This window comes from Eurosta solidaginis, chromosome 3, assembly GCF_040869045.1.
Source record: "Eurosta solidaginis isolate ZX-2024a chromosome 3, ASM4086904v1, whole genome shotgun sequence".
Taxonomy (NCBI): Eukaryota; Metazoa; Arthropoda; class Insecta; order Diptera; family Tephritidae; genus Eurosta; species Eurosta solidaginis.
The window spans coordinates 186,835,759-186,861,493 of NC_090321.1; the positions used below are offsets into that span (position 1 = coordinate 186,835,759).

The 25,735-nt window shown below is 37.6% G+C and overlaps 1 protein-coding gene across 11 annotated transcripts in view; it reads right to left on the reverse strand.

The window, feature by feature from the left end:
- The window catches only part of LOC137244773 (PDZ and LIM domain protein 7), a 49,246-nt gene extending 24,953 nt beyond the window's left edge, over positions 1-24,293 (reverse strand). The window contains exons 1-5 of one of the 11 annotated variants that reach the window (XM_067774261.1): positions 24,096-24,293; positions 23,829-23,917; positions 19,645-20,228; positions 8,445-8,596; positions 4,014-4,096 (exon numbers count right to left, since the gene is read on the reverse strand). In XM_067774261.1, the coding sequence (XP_067630362.1) occupies positions 4,014-4,096; positions 8,445-8,596; positions 19,645-19,857 (448 nt within the window). In that variant the 5' untranslated portion in view covers positions 19,858-20,228; positions 23,829-23,917; positions 24,096-24,293. Of the gene's footprint in view, positions 1-3,533; positions 3,707-4,013; positions 4,097-8,444; positions 8,597-8,736; positions 8,894-19,644; positions 20,234-23,647; positions 23,667-23,822; positions 23,918-24,028; positions 24,047-24,095 lie in introns of those variants that run through there. The other 10 variants (XM_067774264.1, XM_067774262.1, XM_067774263.1 and 7 more) reach the window with 10 other exon arrangements.
- Between the last annotated feature and the right edge of the window lie 1,442 nt (positions 24,294-25,735).

A 25,735-nucleotide genomic window follows, 5' to 3' on the forward strand; every position in this document is an offset into this window, starting at 1 on the left:
ATGCAAGTGGATATGCTATAGGAGGCGTTTTATCACAACTGGTCGATGGACAGGAGAAGGTAGTTGCATATTACAGCCGTTCGATTGGAAAACCAGAGAGGAACTACTGTGTTACGCGGAGAGAGCTGTTGGCATTGGTAGAGTGCATTAAACATTTTCACAAATACCTCTACGGCCAGCGATTCCATGTCAGGACATATCACGCAGCATTGAAATGGCTTCTGCAGTTCCGTAATCCGGAAGGACAATTGGCACGGTGGATCGAGCGACTTCAAAGCTATGACTTTTCCATTGAGCATCGAAAAGGTAGTACCCATGGAAATGCCGATGCAATGTCACGAAGGCCATGTAGTTTGGAATGCAAGCACTGTTCAAAGGCCGAGGCTAAAGAAGACATTATAGATGTCCGGCTAATGACTATAACGTGTACGGATGAATGGGACAAGGAACAACTAAGAAAGTGTCAGCTAGAAGATACAGATCTGTCACATGTTATGCAAGGGCTCGAACGAAACGAAAGACCAAGCAGAGAGGATATGTCAGCAGAGAGTCCCATTGCGAAGTCATATTGGGCACAGTGGAACAGTTTGGAATTGATATCCGGTTGCTTGCATCGAGTATGGGAGAGTGAGGATGGTCAGTGCAAGAAGAAACTTATAGTTGTTCCCAGAAAGAGGATTCCTGACGTGCTCAGCGAGTTGCACAATGGTCCAAGTGGAGGCCATCTTGGAATCACGAAGACACTCGAGAAAATTAAGCAGAGATTCTATTGGGTTGGTTGCCGTCAGTCGGTCACCGAGTGGATTGCCAATTGCGAGGTATGCAACAGAGCGAAAGGGCTCAAAACCCGAAGTCGTGGCCAGATGAAGCAGTATATTTCAGGTGCACCATTTGAAAGGATCGCCATGGATGTCGCAGGTCCATTTCCTACTAGCAACCGCGGAAACAAATACGTACTGGTGGTTATGGATTATTTCAGTAAATGGCCAGAGGTATACCCAATCCCAAACCAAGAAGCAGAAACAGTAGCAGAAGTGGTTAAAAACGAATGGGTTGCAAGGTATGGTGTACCAATGGAGTTACATTCTGACCAAGGCAGGAATTTTGAATCAGCTGTGTTCCAAGAACTGTGCAAGAAGTTGGGCATACGAAAAACACGGACAACTGCATTGCATCCTCAGTCCGATGGTATGGTGGAACGTTTCAATAGAACATTGGAGGAGCATTTAAGGAAAGTAGTCGACAAGTACCATAAGGACTGGGATACACACATATCATTATTCTTGATGGCCTACCGATCGGCAGTACATGACACAACGGGCCAAACTCCCGCAAAGGTAATTTTTGGCAATGACCTTCGACTGCCAGCTGATTTGAAGTATGGGATAGATGCCGATGCGGAGAGGAATGTCAAGAAATCCACTGATGTCTTAGAAGAGGAGCTGAGAGAGATACACGATCTGGTAAGGCAACGAGCAAAGATTATGAGTGACAAGATAAAAGCGAGGTACGATAAAGCAATTAATTCGGAAGGGTTTCAGGAAGGAGATTTGGTGCTGCTATACAACCCACAACGAAAAAAAGGTTTGTCCCCGAAATTGCAGTGTAACTGGGAAGGCCCATACAAAGTTGTAAAACGGATCAACGATGTAGTGTACCGCATACAAACCACTACCAAACCACGAACCAAAATGAAAGTGGTTCATTTGGAGAGATTAGCAGCGTTTAGATCGAGAGATTTGTCTGATCGGGACGATCAGACTTAGGTGGAGGGCAGTGTTACGAATATTAGCAAAACTAAGGAGTGCTGCCAGCTCTAAGCCGATCTAAGCAGTGACGTGAATGCACATCAATAATTCAATCATTATGTATCTACATAAACGAATCAATAATTGCGTCTACACATATGTACACATTCCGACGAGCAACATTTACATACAAGGCAGCGAGAGATGAGATGTCACACACCGATGAATTTACTTATACGCTTATGTGTGTGCGGGAGACTGTAAACTACAAACACATGCATATACCTTATTTGAGTTGTCACAAGAGAGAGCAATAATTTGTGCACGTAGTTGTGGCTGGCGATTTTGTAGCCGAAACAACTAGTAACTTCTGGAAATCGAAGAGCCTAGAAGTATGCAGCGTAAACTATAAAAGCGATGCAGGCGAGTAAGAAGTATTTCAGTTTGATTTGAATTGTCAAGCAGTTACGAGTAAGACGATATCTAGCGAGCAATAGCACTATTATTTTGAAAGTCAGTTTCCTTTAAGATATCAGTTTGGTTATTAAGCTATTCGTTGCACAGTTTGAGTGTTATTGTGAAGTACTTAATAAAGGCCATTTTTCCATCATTCAATATTGGAGTTATTTATTCAACAGTTTAGTGATTCGAACTTAGCAGAGGATTGCAAATAAGAGGATTTGCAAGTAAATTCGTTACAATATGTATAAAATTGTGCAATTTTAGTTATAGCTGAGAAGTTTATGAGCTCATGGACAATGCTAGTACATTCTGGAAAAATGCGAACGAGGAAACCAAAGGGTATAAAAAGGCAACAGATATAGAGGCGCTGTAATTCAGTTTCATTTGAGTTATTAATCAGTTTGGTTATTAAGCCAGCGAGTAGCAAAGTATAAGTGTTATTGTGAAGTACTTTAATAAAGGTCATTTTTCCATCATTCAATATTGGAGTTATTTATTCAACAGTTTAGTGATTCGAACTTAGCAGAGGATTGCAAATAAGAGGATTTGCAAGTAAATTCGTTACAATATGATAACTATGCCACTTACAAAATATCAGTAAATCCTCCAGTGAGTCGTAAATATATCTACTAAGTATTCTCTGTAGGGTCTTCCTAACACGCAGGAGTCTGCTCTACCATTGCTGTCATCTATGCGATAGGAAAAACCTCTTAGCGAGCGCATATTTATTCATTGCCATAACATGGTCTATTTGGTCATCTGGACATTACCTCTTGACCACATATTCAGTTCTACGTGACCTTTGGGAACATCTTTAAGCTCATGAGGACTTCTCTCTGCGGCCCTGCTATCCCAACTTAAGTAACTTAACGGCCATTTACTAATGCCTTGCGTTATTATTGAAAAACCTCTTAGTCTGATGCACTTAAAGTTTACCTTGAGCCTTGCACGTATGTTATCCGCTTTTTTAATTTAGTCTAATATGCTAATTCTGAACCTTCAATCACTGTTACTTAGAAGTAAATAAATATCTACATCAGTATTTATAGGTACTTACATAAGTACATACAACAGACTTTAAATGTCAAATTAAATGCTACCCTACTAAATTATTATTTTTCTCTTTCCACTCTCAAACAAGTTACTCCAAAAATATATCTGCTCCACTTAAATTAAAGATATCAAATTTCCCCCCTGCAACACGACTCCTTAACTATGTATGATTCGTTCAAACAGAGTGTCTTTAAATGGGAAAAAGAAGGAATGTTTTAATAGGAAAATTATCAATTGATTGAATATGAAAGTGCATTAAGCAAAAATCACCTCCTCCTCTTCGTCACTGGATTCATCTTCGCTCAATTCAATGATAACTTCATTTCCCTCCTCATCAATTTCGGTCTTAGTTTTCTTTTTCTTCGGTTTTGGTGGCTCAGGTGGATCGTGCCACATTATGGGATGCCAAAAACGACTGCCTAGCAATGGGGTTGGGGTGAACTCTACAAAATATATAAACAAAACCAAAAAACTGTTAGACCAAAAACCACTTTCGTATTTGGAAATTATAACAGAAGAGGAAGTAGAAGAAACTACAAGCGGAGGCAAGACTTAACTATTGGAAATCAAGTCATGCAAAATTCATGCAAATTTAAGTCAAGCCACAAGCAAAAGGGCGATATCGGTTACTAGCGGAAAAACAAAACACTCCATGCGATACAAAACGTGAGCATACACAAAAAATACATTAATTTTCTTTTAGTTAAAAATACACAGCAGAAATTTCTTTAGTTTAAAGTTCGTACTCACCCTTTGGCGGTGCCGCAGGTTTTGGCACACGCAACACAATGGATTTTTCCTCGCCCAGCTCGTAATCGTCATCTTCCTCCATGCTGTCAAGAAAAATGTATTTTAGTTTTAATAAAAGCCGGAAATTAAATTAGGAAACTTCACTGAAATTTAATATATACATTTTATGTCCCAACAAGCAGGCAAGTGAACTGCTGTTAAGACTGACTATTATGTACCAAGCTGTGTGTTTGACAGGACCTGTCACTTGAACTGCGATAAAATAAAGCAGTGACGGAGATTTTGGAAGTGGACGAACAGTTCAACGATGCTAGGAGTTTAGAGGTAGAAAGGGACCTCCATGACCTGAAAACAGCGGCAAAACCCATAGGATGAAAGCAATTGCGGATGAGTTGGAGAGATATAAATGGACAATGGCGCAGCGAGTCTAGCAGACAAAACTCGAGCTCAATAAAGTAGCGCAAATTTTGAGGAGGGTTCGTTTCATATGACTCCTATTCATGGCTCTCATCTTGACTCGGTGATTCTGGACTCAGTCCTTACTACGCCAAGACCGAAAGACTTCGATACCAACGCACTACCAGTGGTCACAATAGAGCAGTAAAAAATAACCGTTACTTAAATGGACATCCTGCCCTCCGGCCGCATAGCCCACAGCGTGGCTATTGCAGAGGTTGGTCATGGACATAGAGAAACCCCCAGAACACCAGAAACATACGATATGTGCGAAATGAGGAATCATGAATATTCTTAACTCGATGAAGTACATCCGGCCCTAACAAATTGCATCCGCTCCATGCCAAGTAGCAGAAAAATATCGTCGCAATGAGTTCTATGCGGGGCCACAAAATCTGGTAGCAAAGGAAGCTCACAGGATGTACATTAGTCATCAGCCAACTGTTTTGGCGACTCTACGTAGAACCAACCAAACCATACCGTATGCGTATGCAGTTTCAGGCATCTTAAGTGGCAGATGTCTCCCAACAACGAGCTTTGTGATCTACCAGACGCTTCGGAATGTACATATCTGGGCATCTGGAGTAGGGTTAACGTTATCCACGTAGTACTTTAATCTAGTACTTTAGACAGGAAAATATTAGGTCCCGAATTGGAAGAGGAGTAAGCAATAGGGGTAACCCTACAAGAAAAGTACAGCACAAAATATCTAGGAATTAAACTCAACAATATATTGCCAACTGCACATCCTCTCTGCGGCGCTAATGGATAAGACCACGTGCATCAAAGTTTAGTGTTTACACGTGTATACCGATGGTTCCAAATTAAAGAAAAGATTCGGATCTGCTGTTTATTGTGTCGATCCAGAAACAAGTAGATCATACAGGCTGTTGGATCGCGAATCGTGCTTAGGCAGCAATTGCGTCAATATATACATATATTGCCATTAACGTATTAATCTCACACATTACTTATTCAAGAAGTATCCTGGAATGCAGACAATAAATGCAAACACTTCGCTCAGGGCGTACGGTGCATTTGTGCCGGGCTCCCACTCACAAAGGTATTGAAGGAAACGAAAAGACCGATGAGTTGGCAAAGGAGGGTGTAGTCCTTCATGAATCGACCATATATACCTCCCAATCCATTTGGGAGGAATCAGAAGAAGACAGGAGTTGCATATGATTCATCAAGTAGGAAAGGCGTGGACAGAAGCGCGGGGCTGTAAAATTTCTAAGTTCATGTGCAAATTCTATGACCTTATACTTACAAAGTTGCTCATACATAGCACTAATGAGACAAAATTTAAGGTTCACAATGGACACACTAACTCGACAATGCCTTCTGGCGTCACATGTTTATATATTAGGCCTCGTCAGAAATAGCATATGTAGGAAGTGCGAGCTGCGGTAGAAACATTTAGGCACATTCATTAAATCGATATAATTTTTTGGCTTCAATTTGATAATTGAAAGTAATCGAAATAATGCCAATACGGTTACTAAGCAACTAAAACAAAATCGTACGACGCCGTTTAAAGTTTTAAAACTCGATTTGAAATTTGTTTTGATACTCGAAAAAGGCGTGGTAGTTTTATCAGCCCAAATTTAAATATTACCATCATTTATTGATGATATGATTTTGTAATATACATATTTGTGTGGCCTAGAGCTAGAGCTCGAAAAAAAGTTAATAAGCAACAACATTAAGACCGGTAATAACTACAAAAAAAAAACAATTATTCGAGCAAAATTTGTCTACCTTTCATGAAAGTGAAATGGTAGATTAAGTTTGTCACGAATCTCGAAATGATCAGGATGAATAGCTGAGTTGATTTAGCCATGCCCGTCTGTCTTTTTGTATGCAAAGTAGTCCCTAAATTTTTGAGATATCTTGATAAAATTTGGTGAGCGGGTATATTTAGGTGTCCGATTAGACATTTGTTGGAACCGGCCGGAACGGACCACTATAGCATATATCCCCCATACAACCGATTTTTAATAAAAGAGGATTTTTGTCATATCTTTCTCAATTTATCAGATTGGGGCTTCAAACTTCACCATAAGCTTTCGTATATTGTACATATTGGTGTCTGAAAAAATGAATGAGATCAGTCGTATATATAGCATATATCCCCCTCAACCGATTGTTCATATAAGGAGCTTTTCATAATTACTGCCCCATTTTAACAGCTAGAAGCTTCAATTTTCACCAAATGCTTTCGTACATATGTAGCATGTATTAGGTTAGGTTAGGTGGTAGCTGCCCTGATAAGAAAAGCTCACTTGGACAACACGAAGGTGCGTTGTGATACCACATACAACAAAAATAACGGTGACTTAGATCTAGCTCCTTAGAGAATAGTTGGGTAGCAACGATAAAGCTCCGAATGATACCGATCTCAACTTTGGATAAATCCTCGGGAGATCCATGTGAGTCGCGAACGAAGTACTTTCGCCTAGTTCTGGCTAAAGCTGGGCAATCAAGCATAAAGTGATTTGGTGATTCCACCTCATCATCCTCCATACAGCTGCAGCAGGATGGAGTTTCCAGTATCCATGTCGCATGTAATGTTGTCTAAATCATAGAGATCGATGGTATATATATTATATACTCCATATAAACTGTCATTTCTGCACCCTTTTTCACGGCTAGAAGCTTTAAATTTCATCAAATATTTACATTTACTTCATATATTGTAGAAAATGGTAATAGCTCATAGCTATTTCATGAAGACTACAAAAAACGTGAAACTTTACATCTTTACACAAAGTACCTACCTATTTTTTATTTTTCTTAAAAATCGCTTCGGTATGTACATCTGTTCACTATATATTTCATATCTTATACAGCCGATTATTTGGATATTACGCATGGGATAAAATTATTGCTCAGCCCCATTCATGAAAGGCACAGCCGAAGCGGGGCTCTCTTCCTTACTTGTCTTTTGACACCCTCAACGAACGTAAAGGAATGGGTTCCCATCTTTGAAGTAAATAAAATAAATAAATCAAAATACAAGGCGCTATAAGCCTCCGAGCTTCTCTTCCGATTTGCATCGTGCTCCTTTGAATTTTTCCTACAAATTGGGGGGAAGGGACGTACATGTTTTAGGCCGACTCCGAATGGCGTCTGCAAGGCATATGATTTTTTACGGAGAAGCTTTTAATGGCAGAAATATATCCGGAATGCTTCACAAATCATTGCCGTGGAGTGATCTCGCTTAGAAAAACTTTGTTTTAATTGAAAAACTTTTCTAAATTTTTGAAGTTGCTTTGCCCAGGAATCGAACCCACAGGTTTAGCTTGAACGAAATGGAAACCATTGCTTGAAAGTTATCATGAAGATGCAATCTGCTGATCGGATAACACCACCTGCTACTGAATTCGCCCTAGCTATATCATTTTATTAATTATACCGCCGCCGTGGTGTGATGGTAGCGTGCTCCGCCTACCACACCGTATGCCCTGGGTTCAAGCCCCGGGCAAAGCAACATCAAAATTTTAGAAATAAGGTTTTTCAATTAGAAGACAATTTTTCTAAGCGGTGTCGCCCCTCGGCAGTGTCTGGCAAGCGCTCCGGGTGTATTTCTGCCATGAAAAGCTCTCAGTGAAAACTCATCTGCCTTGCAGATGCCGTTCGGAGTCGGCATAAAACATGTAGGTCCCGTCCGGCCAATTTGTAGGAAAATCATGAGGAGCACGACGCAAATTGGAAGAGAAGCTCGGCCTTAAATCTCTTCGGAGGTTATCGCGCCTTACATTTATTTTTTTATTTTATTTCTTTCCTAGCAAGAACAACCAATCGACTGATTAGATATCTTCACCTTGCATTGAATTCACCTTAGCCCACCTAATTGAGTAAACTAGTCACGATTTCTATTAAAGACTCTGCTTATCTAACATGGAATTGACAACTTTATATAAGACCACCGCTGGGTATAACAATAATACAACAAAAACACTTCATACTTACTTTTTCACAAGAAAATAGATTTTTTTGCCAGAAGCTTCAATTTTCTCATGCGCTTGCGCAAGTGTCAATTCAGAAGCGTCCTCTTCATTAATTTCCAAAATAATATCACCTAAGCGAATGCCAGCTTTATCTGCTAAGCCGTCGGGTGTCACCTGCAAAGTTAATTATTTAGCGAGTTTCGAAAGTGACGCAAAACATAACAGCACACAGTAAATAAAATTGTTATAATAAAAATTTTTTTTGAATGCATTTTAAGTATTTTTCTTATGCAATTAAATTTAAATTTACCCACCAGCTCCGGTCAAATACGAATGCGCGAATATGAAATCTTTGCACCAAAACGTTTGCCCAAACAATGAGCGCACAAAATATTTAAATGCGGTTATTTTAGCTCAAAATTTATTTGAGTAATCAAATTTAAAATGACGAAATGCAATTGCTTTGTTAGTTTGTGTTTCTGACTGATTTAGATTTTATGTGGTCTTCAATTATTTAGGCGCTACTTATGCAGTTGCTGCGTTGAACAGTGGGTCCGGTATATACTTTTTTTTTTATACTCAGCTGAACAGAGCTCACAGAGTATATTAACTTTGTTCGCATAACGGTAATCCGTAACGGCATAAACTAATCGAGATAGATATAGACTTCCATATAACAAAATCATCAGTATCGAAAAAAAATTCGATTGAGCCATGTCCCTCCGTCCGTCTGTAAACACGATAACTTGAGTAAATTTTGAGGTATCTTGGTGAAATTTGGTATGTAGGTTCCTGGACGCTCATCTCAGATCGCTATTCAAAATGAACGAAATCCGACTACAACCACGTCCACTTTTTCGATATCGAAAATTTCGAAGAACCGAAAAAGTGCGATAATTCATTAACAAAGACGGATAAAGCGATAAAACTTTGTAGGTGCGTTGACCTTATGACGCAAAATAGAAAACAAGTAAACTTTTGGACAATGGGCGTGGCACATCCAACTTTTAAAAGAAGGTAAATTAAAAGTTTTGCAAATTTTAACAAAAAATTTAAAATCTTTACAGTATACAACTAAATTCTGTCAACATTCAACTCCAGTAATGATATGGTGCAACAAAATACAAAAATAAAACAAAATTTCAAAATGGGCGTGGCTCCGCCCTTTTTCATTTAATTCGTCTGGAATACTTTCAAGGCCATAAGTCGAACAAAAATTTACCAATCCTTGTGAAATTTGGTAGGTGCATAGACTCTATGACGATAACTGTTTTCTGTGAAAATGGGCGAAATCGGTTGAAGCCACGCCCAGTTTTTATACACAGTCATCCCTCTGTCCTTCCGCTCGGCCGTTAACACGATAACTTGAGCAAAAAACGATATATCTTAACTAAACTTAGTTCACGTACTTATCTGAAATCGCTTTATCTTGGTTTAAAGTATGGCCGAAATCCGACTATGACCACGCCCACTCTTCCGATATCGAAAATTACGAAAAATTAATAAAATGCCATAATTCTGTACCAAATATGAAAAAAGAGATGAAACATGGTAATTGGATTGGTTTATTGACGCAAAATATAACTTTAGAAAAAACTTTGAAAAATGGGTGTGACACCTACTATATTAAGTAGAAGAAAATGAAAAAGTTCTTCAGGGCGAAAAGCCATTGGAATCTTGGCAGGAATACGGTTCGTGGTTTGATATATATAAATAAATTAGCGGTACCCGACAGAAGATGTTCTGGGTCACCCTGGTCCACATTTTGGTCGATATCTCGAAAACGCCTTCACATATACAACTAACGGCTACTCCCTTTTAAAACCCGCATTAATACTTTTAATTTGATACCATATCGTTCAAACACATTCTAGAGTCACACCTGCTCCACCCTGATTGCGATACCTCGAAAAGGCGTCCACCTATAGAACTAAGGCCCACTACGTTTTAAATAATCTTTAACACCTTTCATTTGATACACATGTCATACAAACACATTCCAGGGTTACCTAGGTTCATTTTGCTAAATGGTGATTTTCCCTTATTTTGTCTCCAAAGCTCTCCGCTGAGTATGAAAAACTTAGCCTTCCTTACTTGTTTTTTTTTTTTTTTTTTTTTTTTTTTTTTTTTTGACAAACCAAAAGCCTTTTGCTTAATCAGTTGAAGGCATCAATTGCGAAAGGAGAGAAAAATGTGTGCCTGACTATGAGTCATTCCCTTCTCCTTATTTATCTCGGCTCATTATCGACGAAGGGCTAGACGTCGGAAAGCATAAGCAGTGGGAGCACATCTCTATAGCACTTCGTACCTCCGCAGCGGATGAAACACTGGCGATGTGATCGCGAAAAAAAATAATTTGGTGATAAGAAAAATGGCATGGAAAACACGTCGCCTACAGAGCGTTGACATGAATGTGCGAAAGCTACGCTGAAAGGAAAGCGAAACGTCTTCAGCATAGGAAATACTCACAATTTACAAACACATAACGCAAGTTTTCAAGTTTGTAGCCAATTCCTCTAGCTACGAAAACGTATACCTGGTAACTAATGTCGGGGATGTGTTTAAGTTATAGAAGGAACGCTCATCCAGCCTTTTTAATGGGGGTAGCGACGTAGACCCTGGGAAGATGATGATCGCGAGCCCAAACAACATTGGAATTAATGTTCATCCCTATAAAAAGGTACAAATAGCAATATCCGATTTAAAAAACAAAAAATTCCGCGGTCGCTTATAGATTACATGGGAGTTACTCAAAAGCTAAGAGTTCTTAAAGTTCACAAGATAGGATACACTGAAAACTGTGCCAACTGTCGTGGAATAGTGGGACCATCTGATTAAATTTGGTAAAGTGACTTGTAAAATTTTTACTAATTGTCAAATCTTGGACAAAGGCCTCAGTCATAACTGGGAACAAGCTCGCCGATTGAAACTATCAATCTGGAACAGTATTTAATAGAAGTGCACATGCAGACAAGAATTACTAAAAACGACTTGAAAACTTTGCTTACTGTCAGCACTTCGCTGTTTAGCCACAATTTCGAAATAGCAAAAGACTACGCTTATTTGGGAACCTACAACGTGCAACTAAAAGCTCAGAGAAGAACCACTTTTGCCAAGGAATTCTACTTTGAAAATCCTGACGGCTTTGGGAGTGATGCAGAGAAAAGTTCTGACAAAGATAAGTGATTACCGTACACAATTTAATAATTTACGAGCTATATTAGCTATTTGCAAAGTGATTCATAGGGTTGCCAGCACAATTTATAGCTTCTCCAGCCCAATTTTCAACCTCACTTAGCCGCGGTGAACCCTGTTTTTTAAGCAGGCGATGCTTTGGCGATCCCAAGTTCCTCGTGGAAGAGGGCGGATGGCCTAAAAGGTTCAATGTGGTCATATTAAATTGTAATCGAGATGGTCGGGCTTGTACCTTGGTAGTGCTTGTTAACGGAACGTACTGGATCTATATCCGGCAAACAACTCCCTAAAACCTTCTTTATCGCTATAACAACAACAACAATTATATTCGGATGTGAATATGGTACAAAAAAAAATTTTAACATAGCGGATAAGCCATTTTATGTAAATAAAATGAGATGCCCTGGCTTAGAACGTACTCTTCTTGGTAGCCTCATATCGGATCAGAAGAAGAACGAAACTTTCACTCCTTTTGGAAGTGACAAGTGGAAAGCTATTTTTAGGAAGTGCATTAAAGAAATTTCTGGCGAAATTTATAGACAGACAACACCGTCTAGACGAATAAGCTGCAATTAAAGAAGGAGGGAGAAATTTTGGACACATATAGTTCCGAGGATATTTTTGGCGCAGCTTTTGCTCTAGTATGTTGGTGCTGCTTTTCAATTTTTTCCTCCAATGAAAGACCTCTGCAAGGAGAAGCTTTTAATGACAGATATGCAACTGGGGGAATTTCTTTTATAAAATATTATAATGCTTCTTTTTCCAGGGCTGAAACCTATAACCTTCGTTTTTGTAAGCGAACACAGTTTCGTCATACCACGATGATTGCGTCAGCCAACCGCAGTATTTAGAATAAACAGATTCAAGCAACCTTAATAAATATATTATCAACTGTTGTTATTGTTGTAGCGATATGGATACTTCCTGAAGGCCTTGTGAAGTGTTACCGATGTTGATGGTCCTTTCCCGGATGCATATCCGGTAAGTTCCGGTAACAATCAACATAAAGGAACTAGCCCGACCATCTCGGGAACGATTTGGTATGACCACATGAAATCTTCTAGGCCATACCGCCAAACCCCCTATTTCCATCAGGGGTTCGGGGTCGCCAGAGCCTCGGCTGTTAATGAAACAGAATTCGTCACGGGTAGGCGAGGATGACAATTGAGTTGGAGAAGCTATATATTGCGCTGGAAACCCCTTAGGAGGGTTGCGCTACACAACCCCATGAATCTATTTGGTATTTTAGTCGCCTCTTACGACAGGCATACCTACCGCGGGTATATTCTAAGCCCCCTAACCCGTTCTGTGGTCTTCATCATTATAAAGTGGAACTTAATACCCAGATACCCAACTTCGCCATTTCTCACACTGAACGGTACAACGTTGACTGCTCTATCAAAAATGTATGTATGATATCTCAAAATTTCGAACATGACTGTGCGCCACTTAAACATTTCCGAAGTTAGCACTGTGCACATCCACACATTTGTGCAGCGGTCTGCAGTGAGGGAACAGCAACCCACTTTCCTCTTAACCATGTCTAGAACACAATTTTGTTTGGCAGCTAACGTATGTCGCGTGCCAAAAAGCCTCAACAACTGTATGTATACATGAAATTTTGGTAGTTTGGTCATAAAGTATGCCTTTATGATTAATTTGAAGAATATCTGATATTTTGTTTGGCAAGCCATGGAATGAATACTAAGCAGTTTAAATATTTTACGAATGAAAGGATGAATCTGCATATGCAAATCTCTTGCCCCTTGTTAGTAAAGCATTCTAAATAAAGGAATTTTAGTTTAAATAAATGGATGAATGCGTTGTTGCGTGTTTTTGACCTTGATTTGTTATACTCAGTTGAGCAGAGCTCACAGAGTATATTAAGTTTGATTGGATAACGGTTGGTTGTACATATATAAAGGAATCGAGATAGATATAGACTTCCATATATCAAAATAATCAGGATCCAGAAAAAATTTGATTGAGCCATGTCCGTCCGTCCGTCCGTCCGTCCGTCCGTTAACACGATAACTTGAGTAAATTTTGAGGTATCTTGATGAAATTTGGTATGTAGGTTCCTGAGCACTCATCTCAGATCGCTATTTAAAATGAACGATATCGGACTATAACCACGCCCACTTTTTCGATATCGAAAATTTCGAAAAACCGAAAAAATGCGATAATTCATTGCCAAAGGCGGTTAAAGCGATGAAACTTGGTAGATGGGTTGAAGTTATGACGCAGAATAGAAAATTAGTAAGATTTTGGCCAAGGGGCGTGGCACCGCCCACTTTTACAAGAAGGTAATTTAAAAGTTTTGCAAGCTGTAATTTGGCAGTCGTTGAAGATATCATGATGAAATTTGGCAGGAACGTTACTACTATTACTATATATGTGCTAAATAAAAATTAGCAAAATTGGATGAAGAACACGCCCACTTTTTAAAAAAAAATTTTTTTTAATTCAAATTTTAACAAAAAATTTAATATCTTTACTGTATATAAGTAAATTAAGTCAAAATTCAACTCCAGTAATGATATGATGCAACAAAATACAAAAATAAAATAAAATTTCAAAATGGGCGTGGCTCCGCCCATTTTCATTTAGTGTGTCTAGAATACTTTTAATGCCATAAGTCGAACAAAAATTAACCAATCCTTTTGAAATTTGGTAGGAGCATAGATTCTATGACGTTAACTGTTCTCTGTGAAAATGGGCGAAATCGGTGGAAGTCACGCCCAGTTTTTATACACAGTCCACCGTCTGTCCTTCCGCTCGGCCGTTAACACAATAACTTGAGCAAAAACCGATATATCTTTACTAAACTTAGCCCACGTACTTATCTGAACTCACTTTATCTTGGTATAAAAAATGGCCGAAATCCGACCATAACCACGCAAATACGAAAAAAGGGATGAAACATGGTAACTGGATTGGTTTATTGACGCAAAATATAACTTTGGAAAAAACTTTGTAAAATGGGTGTGACACCTACCATATTAAGTAGAAGAAAATGAAAAAGTTCTACAAGGCGAAATCAACTGCCCTTGGAATCTTGGCAGGAATACTGTTAGTGTTATTGAATATATAAATAAATTAGCAGTACCCGACAGATGATTTTCTGGATCACCTTATCCACATTTGGTCGATATCGCGAGAACGCTTTCACATATACATCTAAGGGCCACTCGCTTTTAAAACCCTCATCAATACCTTTAATTTGATATCCATATCGTACAAACACATTCTAGAGTCAACCCTGGTCCACCCTAATGGCGATATCTCGAAAAGGCGTGCACCTATAGACCTAATGCCCACTCCCTCTTAAAATGCTCAGTAACACCTTTCGTTTGATACCCATATCGTAAAAACATTCTAGAGTCACCCCTGGCCCACCCTAATGGCGATATCTCGAAAAGGCGTCCACCTATAGACCTAATGTCCACTCCCTCTTAAAATGCTCAGTAACACCTTTCCTTTGATACCCATATCGTACAAACATTCTAGAGTCACCCCTGGCCCACCCTAATGGCGATATCTCGAAAAGGCGTCCACCTATAGATCTAATGCCCACTCCCTCTTAAAATGCTCAGTAACACCTTTCGTTTGATACCCATATCGTACAAACATTCTAGAGTCACCCCTGGCCCACCCTAATGGCGATATCTCGAAAAGGCGTCCACCTATAGACCTAATGCCCACTCCCTCTTAAAATGCTCAGTAACACCTTTCGTTTGATACCCATATCGTACAAACATTCTAGAGTCACCCTTGGTCAACCTTTATGGCGATATCTCGAAAAGGCGTCCACCTATAGAACTGAGGATTACTCCCTTTTAAAATACTCATTACCACCTTTCATTTGATACCCATATCGTACAAACACATTCTAGAGTCACCCTGGCCCACCCTAATGGCGATATCTCGAAAAGGCGCCCACCTATAGACCTAATGCCCACTTTCTCTTAAAATGCTCAGTAACACCTTTCGTTTGATACCCATATCGTACAAACATTCTAGAGTCACCCCTGGCCCACCCTAATGGCGATATCTCGAAAAGGCGTCCACCTATAGACCTAGTGCCCACTCCCTCTTAAAATGCTCAGTAACACCTTTCGTTTGATACCCATATCGTAAAAACATTCTAGAGTCACCCTTGGTCCACCTTTATGGCGATATCTCGAAAAGGCGTCCACCTATAGAACTAAGGATTGCTCCCTTTTAAAATACTCATTACCACCTTTCATTTGATACCCATATCGTACAAACACATTCCAGAGTCACCCCTGGCCCACCCTAATGGCGATATCTCGAAAAGGCGTCCACCTATGGACCTAATGCCCACTCCCTCTTAAAATGCTCAGTAACACCTTTCGTTTGATACCCATATCGTACAAACACATTCTAGAGTCCCCCCCTGGCCCACCCTAATGGCGACATTTCGAAAAGGCGTCCACCTATAGACCTAATGCGCACTCCCTCTTAAAACGCTCAGTAACACCTTTCATTTGATTCCCATATCGTACAACTAGAGACACCCCTGGTCCACCTTTATGGCGATATCTCGAAACGGCGTCCACCTAGGGAACTAAGGATCACTCCTTTTCAAAATACTCATTAACAGCTTTCATTTGATACCCATATCGTACAAACATATTCTAGAGTCACCCCTGGTCCACCTTTATGGGGATTTCTCGAAAAGGCGTTCACCTATAGAACTAATGCCCATTCCCTTTTAAAATACTCATTATCACCTTTCATTTGATACCCATATCGTACAAACACATTCTAGAGTCAGCCCTGGTCCACCTTTATGGCGATATCCCTAAATGGCGTCCATCCATAGAACTATGGCCTACTCTCTCTTAAAATACTCTTTAATACCTTCCATTTGATACACATGTCATACAACCACATTCCAGGGTTACCCTATGTTCATTTTCCTACATGGTGATTTTCCTTATTTTGTCTCCATAGCTCTCAACTGAGTATGTAATGTTCGGTTACACCCGAACTTAGCCTTCCTTACTTGTTTTACTTAAAATTTGTATTGCACTGCAGAAAATCTCTAAGGATATGAAATTGCTTTAAAAAAAACAAAAGCAATATAATTGTGGTGGCAGCATACAGATTTTGATACTTAAATCGAAAAAATGTTCGTAAATTGAAGAAACATTCTTTTCATATTCTGATATGCATGCATAAATTGTTCGGAACCTTTCGTATATTAAATGAATGCTCTTTTGGTTATGCATTTGCAATGAGAATAATTAATGACAAATGTAGACATCAGCACACTAAATTAATAACAGTCACTACTGGCAAGAGACGCAAAATAAGCGGTATTTCTTACACAATCAATCCAAAAGTTTTCTCGAGATATTCTCGGAATGACCTAGACAAACCTACATACATCGCACCAAACCAGTTCCACAATGCTACCGACCAACCCTCCAACAGACTCGAACATATATACAATCATATGATTCGAAAAAGAAGTTCAATAAGTTTGAAGTCTCAAAATGTTCCCAAGATAATTACAAAATTATCCTGAGATAGATGAAAAAGGATTCCGAAATGATCAACGATGAAAAAAATCTATAAAAATGCTGAAACTACTCCCGAAATCACCAAGAAAAGTCCCGGCGAGGCCTTTAAGCTATCTGAAAGGAATCCCGAAGCTATCTAAGTGCGGCGGTGAGAAGTTGGTAAGACGCATGCATCAGGTTCTTTATAAAATATTATCGAACTAGTGTATGTACGACGATTGGAATCTAAATGTTCTTTCCCAGTCCGCAAGGAAGGGGATCCAGCAAACTGCGCTAACTATCGCGGAATCAGTCTTCCTATTATCGCATAATAGATCCTGTCAATTGTATTTTGGAAAGATTGAAGTCCACCGTATATCGGCTGATTGGCTTTTATCAGTGTGGCTTGAGACCTGGTACATCCTTCATCGGCCAGATTTTCACAGATTTTCACTATCACCTCTTCGTCGATTTTAAAGCCACCTTCGACAGCAGGAAAAGGAGCTGACTGTATGCCGCTATGTCTGTATTTGGTTTCCCTACAAGACTTATGCGGCTGTACAAAATGACGTTGAACAACGCCATTATCTCGGTCAGAATTGGGAAGGAACAATGTTTTATAAAAGCGTGCAATTACTGGCGTATGCTGAAGGTATTGATATCATCGGCATAAACGCCAGCTCTTTAAGTTCTGCTTACTCCAAACTGGAATAAAAGCAGAAAAGATGGCTTAAATAGTGAATAAGGACAAAATGAAGTACTTGCTATCATCGAGCAAATAATCAACGCATTTGCACCTTGACAACCAATACACTGTTGGCAGCCATAATTTCTACATGGTAAAAAACTTTTATAGTTATGAGCCAGCGTTAACACAAACAACAATATCAGCTCTGAAATTCAGCTCTGGATTCGGATCTGCGTCTATGACAAGCTGCACCCTTCTTGATACACTCTTCTTTTGGAACTATTCTGGTGGATATTACACGTTATGAGCCATCTAGAAGGATGTCAGAAAAAATAACTGTTATGTCAGAGCAAATAGAAATTCAAACAATAACAGCAAGCGCCATCAGGAGTTCAGAAAGAACTATTATTTTGATATCGAAACAGAAAACTCAAAAAACAACTGTTGATTTCCAATTGAAATATAAAACTCAAACAATAACTCTTGTATCAGTAAATTATTTTCTTGAGTCACGATGGATGCTAAACTTAGTCGCAACCTTGTGGCTACTACCAATAAGGGTAGAGGTGTTCTATCACGGTCTAAAGAATTTAGTGACCCTTATGTAACTAAAACCCTTTTTAGTTAGACCGCTACTGGAATACGGATCAATAGTCTGTAATCCGCGATATCAAGTTCAAGCAGATAGGCTAGAGTCAATGCAGAAACAATTTTTACTTTTTTCTTTAAGAATTTTCATTGGGACTCTGCGTATAATCTTCCACTTTATACTAGTCGGTTAAAGCTTATCAATCTTCCAACTCTCGCAAGTCTTAGAGAAATGCTAGGCGTATTATTCATCGCTAAACTACTGAATGGACTGATTCCTAGCCCCTTTCTTTTGAACGGAGTAAACTTCAATGTCCCATCACAAGCGTCCAGACATTACAAACCTCTTCTTTTGAGGTACTGGAGAACTAATTTCAAATTAAATGAACATTTGCGGTGTTTGAGTCATGGTTTTAACTCTCATTCGAACTCATTTGATATAACGGATTCTCTTTTTGTTATAAAGAAAACTGTCCTATCGTATCTTAACTCTAAAAAATGAAAAAAACCCCTTTATAAAATGTTCACTTATTTAACAATGTAGTATATGTGTTATTTCCAACTGTTATGTATAATACTCAGCTGATGATTATTATTCTGTACCTGAGCAGTTTTAGATCTCAACGCTTAACAAACCTCCGCCTATCAACAACCCGGCAAAAACAAGATCAGTGTGTAATGCGGATCCACCCCTCGTGTCGGTTGGGCGGGCTTTGGATGGTATTTATCCGTTAGGTTTTATTATTATTATTATTTTCAAAGCGAATAAGTTGAAACAATTACAGCTATTTCCCGAACGAAATTAACAACTTTAAAACTAACAGTTATTTGTGAAACGAAATCAAAAACTCAAAAAGCAAATTATGTTTCCGGAGCGAAACGAAAATCACAATAAATAACTGTTGTTTTCAGAGTAAAATATAAAACTAAAAAAAAATAGTTTTTATTGAGCTTTTTTTTGTAATAAAACTTATAACTGTTACGTTCCCTACACTTACCATGGAAAAGTTACCCTTGGAGGTGCTACACCTTTATTGCTTTTTATTATCATGAATTATGCGCATACAAAATTAGAAATGATATGTAGTTCTTTTACATTTACTCATCGTATGCCAGCCAACCCCATATAAGTAACTCAGTAGATATGTACATATTTTTACACATAGTTGTGCACATAGACACAAATACTCCCCTTCCACTATCAACAACAAACTACTCACCTGAAATACCGTCAATGGCATATGAAATTCAGCCCCACCAGTGATAAGAAATCCCCATTTGGGATCCTCTTTAGCTGCATAAGCATCAGAATCGACATCAAAAGCAGGGAATCCATCCGTATCACCAATGCCGCAAGAAACTTTTATTACTGGCGCCTTCTTCGTGGGTTCGGGTGTATAAACGAAAGGGTAAACTGATTTGGCTTCTGGCATTGTTGTTGTTCAATTTATTCTTTGCTATGTTCAAAAGGCTCTCTGCTGCTGTTATCAATCAATGTGAAAGTGCTTTTCTTATTTATTTATTTATGTGTTTGTAGATTTTTATGTAAATATTTGTTTAATTGTAGCGTCCTTTCAACGTTTTATTGTACAATCGATTTCTTAACTCGTTTGCAATGTATTTTATTTAATTGTATTCTATCTCTTTGCTTTCTTGTTCTAATTTATTTCAGTTTTTCATACTGTTTATTTTGGCACATTGAGCACTTTACTTAGCTGCTTCTTCTTCTTTATTATTGATACATTTGCTCTTTTGTTTATTCTCTATTTTCCAGCCTTTAGTTGTTATTTTTATATCTAACCGGCTTTTCTTTTTTAAATATTAAAAAAAAAAAATCCGAAATAAATAATATAAAGAAATAGGCAGCAAATAAATGCTAAATCTACAATATTTATTCTATGCGCAAAGTTGTAAATGTGTGGGTGTGTTGTATGTGGCTTTATGTTCGTTTGATGGCGTAATGCTACAAAAAAACCTCATGGTGGTGTCTGAGTTAAAAATAATATTCAGATTGCAGAACGTTACGATTTTCAAAATAAAATAGATGTGTTCTCACAATTCGGTTTTCATTCCATTTGTTTTGTAGCATAATTTAGTGAAATGCGGTGTCATAAAGAGAGAATAAAGTTTGATTAATAACAAATAAATTGAGCGTTTAAATTGTATAGTTATTTTCAGTACACACATTTTTTTTTTTGCTGATATTGCATAGTCATGGGGTTCTGAAGTATGTTTTTAGTTTCAAGAATCTATCTCTATGGGGAGTTACTCAAATAGGGGTCGCAAGATTCCATATGTTTTAAATAGACTTTCTTAATATCTGTAACCCTGTCCTACCTAAAATACTTTTTTTCCGATGTACTACAACCCAATATAGCCCAAAGCTATGCTTAAAGCTACAGGCCACTGTGTTATCGGGAAGTTCCTCGAAAGCAAAATTTCCAAGCGCGAACGGGTTTTTGAATTTTCAACATCCCTGGACCACCTTGGGAACATTTTTTGCAACTCGTTTGCATTATCATGCGGTTTTGAAATATGTTCTTAGTTTCAAGAATTTAGCTCTACAGGAAGTTACTCAAATAACGGTTGCAAGATTCCACATCTTGAAATAGATGAATAGACTTTTTAATAGCCCTAAATATCTCGGTCCCTGTACCATCGAGAAAAATTTTTTATCCTAAATATTACAACGTAGTAAAGCCCGAAACTATGTCCAAAGTTTCAGATCACTGGGTTATAGGAAAGCTCCTTAAAACTCGAGAGGAAAATTTAGAAGCTCGGAAGGTTTTTTGAATTTTCACTATTCCTAAAACACCTAGAAAAATATTGCTTCCTCATGTTGCGTCGTCATTGGCGTGTTCCAAGTTTCAAAACTGTAGCTTTCGGCAAAATTACTCAAAAATGGATTGAAAGAGTATCCAAGTTTGTATAGAAATTGGCGAAAAAACATTAAACGAAACTAATATAAAGGAAGTAAAATGAGAAATGTCCGACTAAATTTTTTACAGGAAAGCAGAAAACTTTAAAACAAATATTTTCATAATAACATTTCTATTCAAATGAAAAATTTGAATACTTGATCCAAAGTTGCATTGTTAACTTTATGTACTTCAAATTTGGCTTATAATTTCCATCATATCGGAACGTCTATATAAACCCGTTTCTGATACCCATATTTATCAGATATTTTGAAATAATTTCGGACTGTGTAATTATCGGAGAAGGTTTAGAGGGAGTTTTTTAATAAAAGTCTTGAAGTTGGGCGTTCCTCAAAAAAAATCTTATATATCTATGTACATACCTATCCAAGCCTATCTCGATTAGTTGATGTCGAAGAGGGGTATAAAGGAAAAATACATACCTCATAGACTTTTACAAACATGTAATACATATATATTATACATAGATGTAAGAGTTTGTCCTAATTTTTCAGTATTCACACTCACGCTATCGAGCGTAAGAAATTTGCTATTCTAAACACTTTTAGTTTCAATAAATATATATGTGCTAACAAATTGGCAATTACGAATATGTTAAGTGTTTATTGAGTGGAAATAATTTCTTGTTCTATCAAAAAAATCATTTCAACAAATTACACTAAAATATACAACCATGTATATGTCACCACGTCAAAAACTGGCATAAGCAATTGTAAGCAATAACAAATATTGGTTTCACTCCTGACAGATAAACCTTTGATTAAGGTAAAAAGAGATCATTATACGCCTTATAGTAACGCCTTACTTAAGGTTTATTTACGCTACAAATGACAGTTTTTCTAAACTAGATCTAAACTAATCCTATACGAAAGCATGACACTCTTAATACACGTCCAATATAAAGAGTGGTATTAGAAGACGCGTTTTAGATCCAGGATCGTGAATGCGAAAACGGAAAACATAAATTTTGAGTCGTTCAAAAGATATTAACTAAAACCCGAAAAATGACCTCGGAGTGCTCCGAAACCGGGGGTGTGAACCATTGCATTTTTGGGCACAACACCTTTCTACACTGGGAGATTTTGGCCGCGCTTATAAAAATTACCCTGGGTGGATCCAACACCGGTTGGGAGACCAAAACTATATCTGCGCAAAACACTTGTCTTCACAGTTTTTTTGTGGGTACCAGAAAATCATAATATTGCAACAACCACATGCAAATTTTCAATTTATTGATAGACCCAAAATATTTGACCGTTTCCGGATTCGCAATTCGGGTTCCAAAACGCGTCTTTTGATACCACTCTATATTTTTGGATGTGTATTAAGAGTGTCATGCTGTCGTATAGAACTACCCTTAAAAGATACATGATAAATAGAACCTATGCCTAGTTAATAAATTTTCGGAATATTTTTAGGGAAAACTGGAATTTCATTCTTATTTTTCCTATGGCAGACTATTCCTTATTCTACCTGCTTGATAAACCGTATAATCAGGTTACTCTACTCGATGTAATATCTTATTATAACAGCCTATATAGGACTGATTTTTAATTGGTTATTAGCCTTATATAAAAGATTGTATTAGGATCTTAGCAGTATCTTATAATAAGGCATTATGTAACCCTTATTTTATTTGCTCCATAAGCCTTATAATAAGGTTATTATATTCTTTCCAATGACTTATAATAACTCCTTATGTAAGCCTTATTTTATATAGGCTATAAGCTTTATACATAACGCGATCTTTCAGGTAATTTTTTACTTTAGCTCACAACTGCTAAAACTCGTCCAAAAATATCGGGAGAGGTGTCAGAAGACGAAACCGAAACCCAGGGTGGGATCCATAGTATTTTTGCGCAGAACATCTGTCTGCATTGGCGCTCTTCGACCGCGCTTATAAAAAATTACCCTGGGTGGGTCAAACACCGGTTTGGAGACCAAAACTATAACCGCGCAAAACACTTTTACCCACAGTTTTTCTTGTGGGTACCACAAAATCATCAAAACTACAACAACCACATGAACATTTTCGATTTTTTTTGTAAATATCTCCGAAAAGAAATAAAATTTCCAATTTCCGCTTTCGGGTTCGTGATCCTGAGTCCAAGGCGCGTCTTTTGACACCTCTCCGGATATTTTTGGACGAGTTGAGCTAAAGTAAAGAATTACCATCTTTCAGACAACCCTTATGCCTGATGACATAAATTCAAAAAAATAAGGATTATTATAAGGAATACGCCATAATGGCATAAGCGGTTTGGCCATATTAAATAAGCCTTACATAAGGTTCAAATTTTTGCTGCGGTTCAACGTTGGCAAATGTTCAACAGACACCCAGAAGTGCGCTGAGAAGAATATGACTGTGCTAAATTTTTGCATGAATTATGTATGTTTGTATGTATATTAATAACAACAGCAACAACAAGTTTAATAAGAGGAAATAAATATTGAGCGACTTTCACGTGTAACCGGCGTTCATGTGCAACAACAAAGTTTCAATATGTTTTATCTATCGGTTTATGTCACTTGAAATTTTGTTTCAACGCTTTAACTAGAAAACGAAAATGCATTTGATTATATAATAAATAAATTTTCTGCACGCATGTTGCACAATGGTTTTTTATTGTTTTATAAATTTTTTTTATTTTTCCTGTTGTTATACTTTGTGTATTTTTCTTTTTTTTTTTAATTAGTAGGTATATTCATTAAAAAACTATTTTGCATTTTACATTATTTTTCCCTTAACTTTTTTATATCAATATATATTTATTTGCAATTTTTGTTCTTCACTGTCACTTCACTGCCACACGCGACTGCAATTCGCTAACTAAACATTTCGCACTTGAACAACTTGCAGCAGCTCCTTCAAATCGCCACGGATTTTGCGGTTGCCTCAATAGAGATATGGACAGACGGCAATCAACTTGTTGCTCTTGTTTTTTTTTTTTATTATGTAGTAAATTGTTGCCTGTTTTTTTTTTTTTTTGCCTTTTGGGTTACTTCATCAGCTCCAACAAAATCAACTGTGCGTATTCGTATAAGCGTATTTGTGTATATTAGGGTATCCCAAAAATAAGTAAAGCAAGATATTTATTGCTTATATGAATTCAAGTCAAAACCAATAAAACAGTCTTAATACACCAATACACACTACAATGATACAATTGTTCCAGCTATAACCCGACGTGTTACTGCCGCAAATAAAATAGTTCATAAATCTGTCTACATTTCCTGTCGTTTCTCCTGTTTTTCTTCTACTTCTGCGATTTCTTTTCTTTGCTTTATTTTTCTACCTTTCAATTGCCCTCCACCTCCCCCCCTTCCTCTTCTTCTGAACTTTCGGTTCTCTATCACTATCCTCCCACCAAACCGACTTCCCCCACTACCTAGACAAATATCGATGTATTAAATTTCAAGTAAATTGCATCATACATACCAATTTTTAGAAAAGGTCGGCCTTGGTCCCTTCCCGGAAAGAAAATTATCACAAATATTGACCTAATGGAAACGGTGTTCCCATTCCGCAAAAAAATTATACCATACTAAAAAAAGAGCGATTGATTTCTAAAGAGAATGGTCCGCGATTGATTTCTGCTAACTCCAGTTTGAAATGTATGTAGCCGATTTAAAATAAAATATAAAAAAATTTCAATTGTAAATTAAGAAGAAATTAAATGGAGTTGAATCGAATTATTTAAGAGATCTATACCGAACCTAAAGTACTACGACCGTAGTTTCCATTGTAGTATTTGTTTTATTCTAATTTGTTTATTGATAGTCAACCGCTCATATTTTCATGAAAATATTATATTTTCATATATGTATAAGTAAGACCAACTGAACCTTAATCAGGCTATGCTACGCCTCACTTTTTTAGAATTTTCACGCGCCCAACGCCTCTATTTATTTGTCTCATCAACGCCCTAGATTTATAAGGAGTGTGATGACTAGTACCTAGGAGCTGCCTAATTATTTTATCGCTTTTAGTATTATTATCACTTAATGTAAGTATTGTTTTCAATAAAACCGTTTAACTAAAATTTTTTTTTTTATTATTTTTTTTTTCAAGTTTTTAGTCTTTATTTAATTGCCTATTATTTCTCAAATATATTTAGTTCATTTAGCGCCTCGTTATTACGAGGAGTCTTTGTTGGCTATTTGTTACAATCTAAGTCCTCAATACATAATCCCTCCAAAGACTTTACTCGACCCAGCGCCAGGTATGCTTGTCCCACCTCGAACTCCAAAGTATTTTTTTGTCACGTCTACCGGAATTTATGTAATATTTGTTTCAAATATGAGCCAAATTGGACCAAAAATACAATTTTTTGAAATATGTATATCGATCCTGTTGATGTTGTTGTTGTAA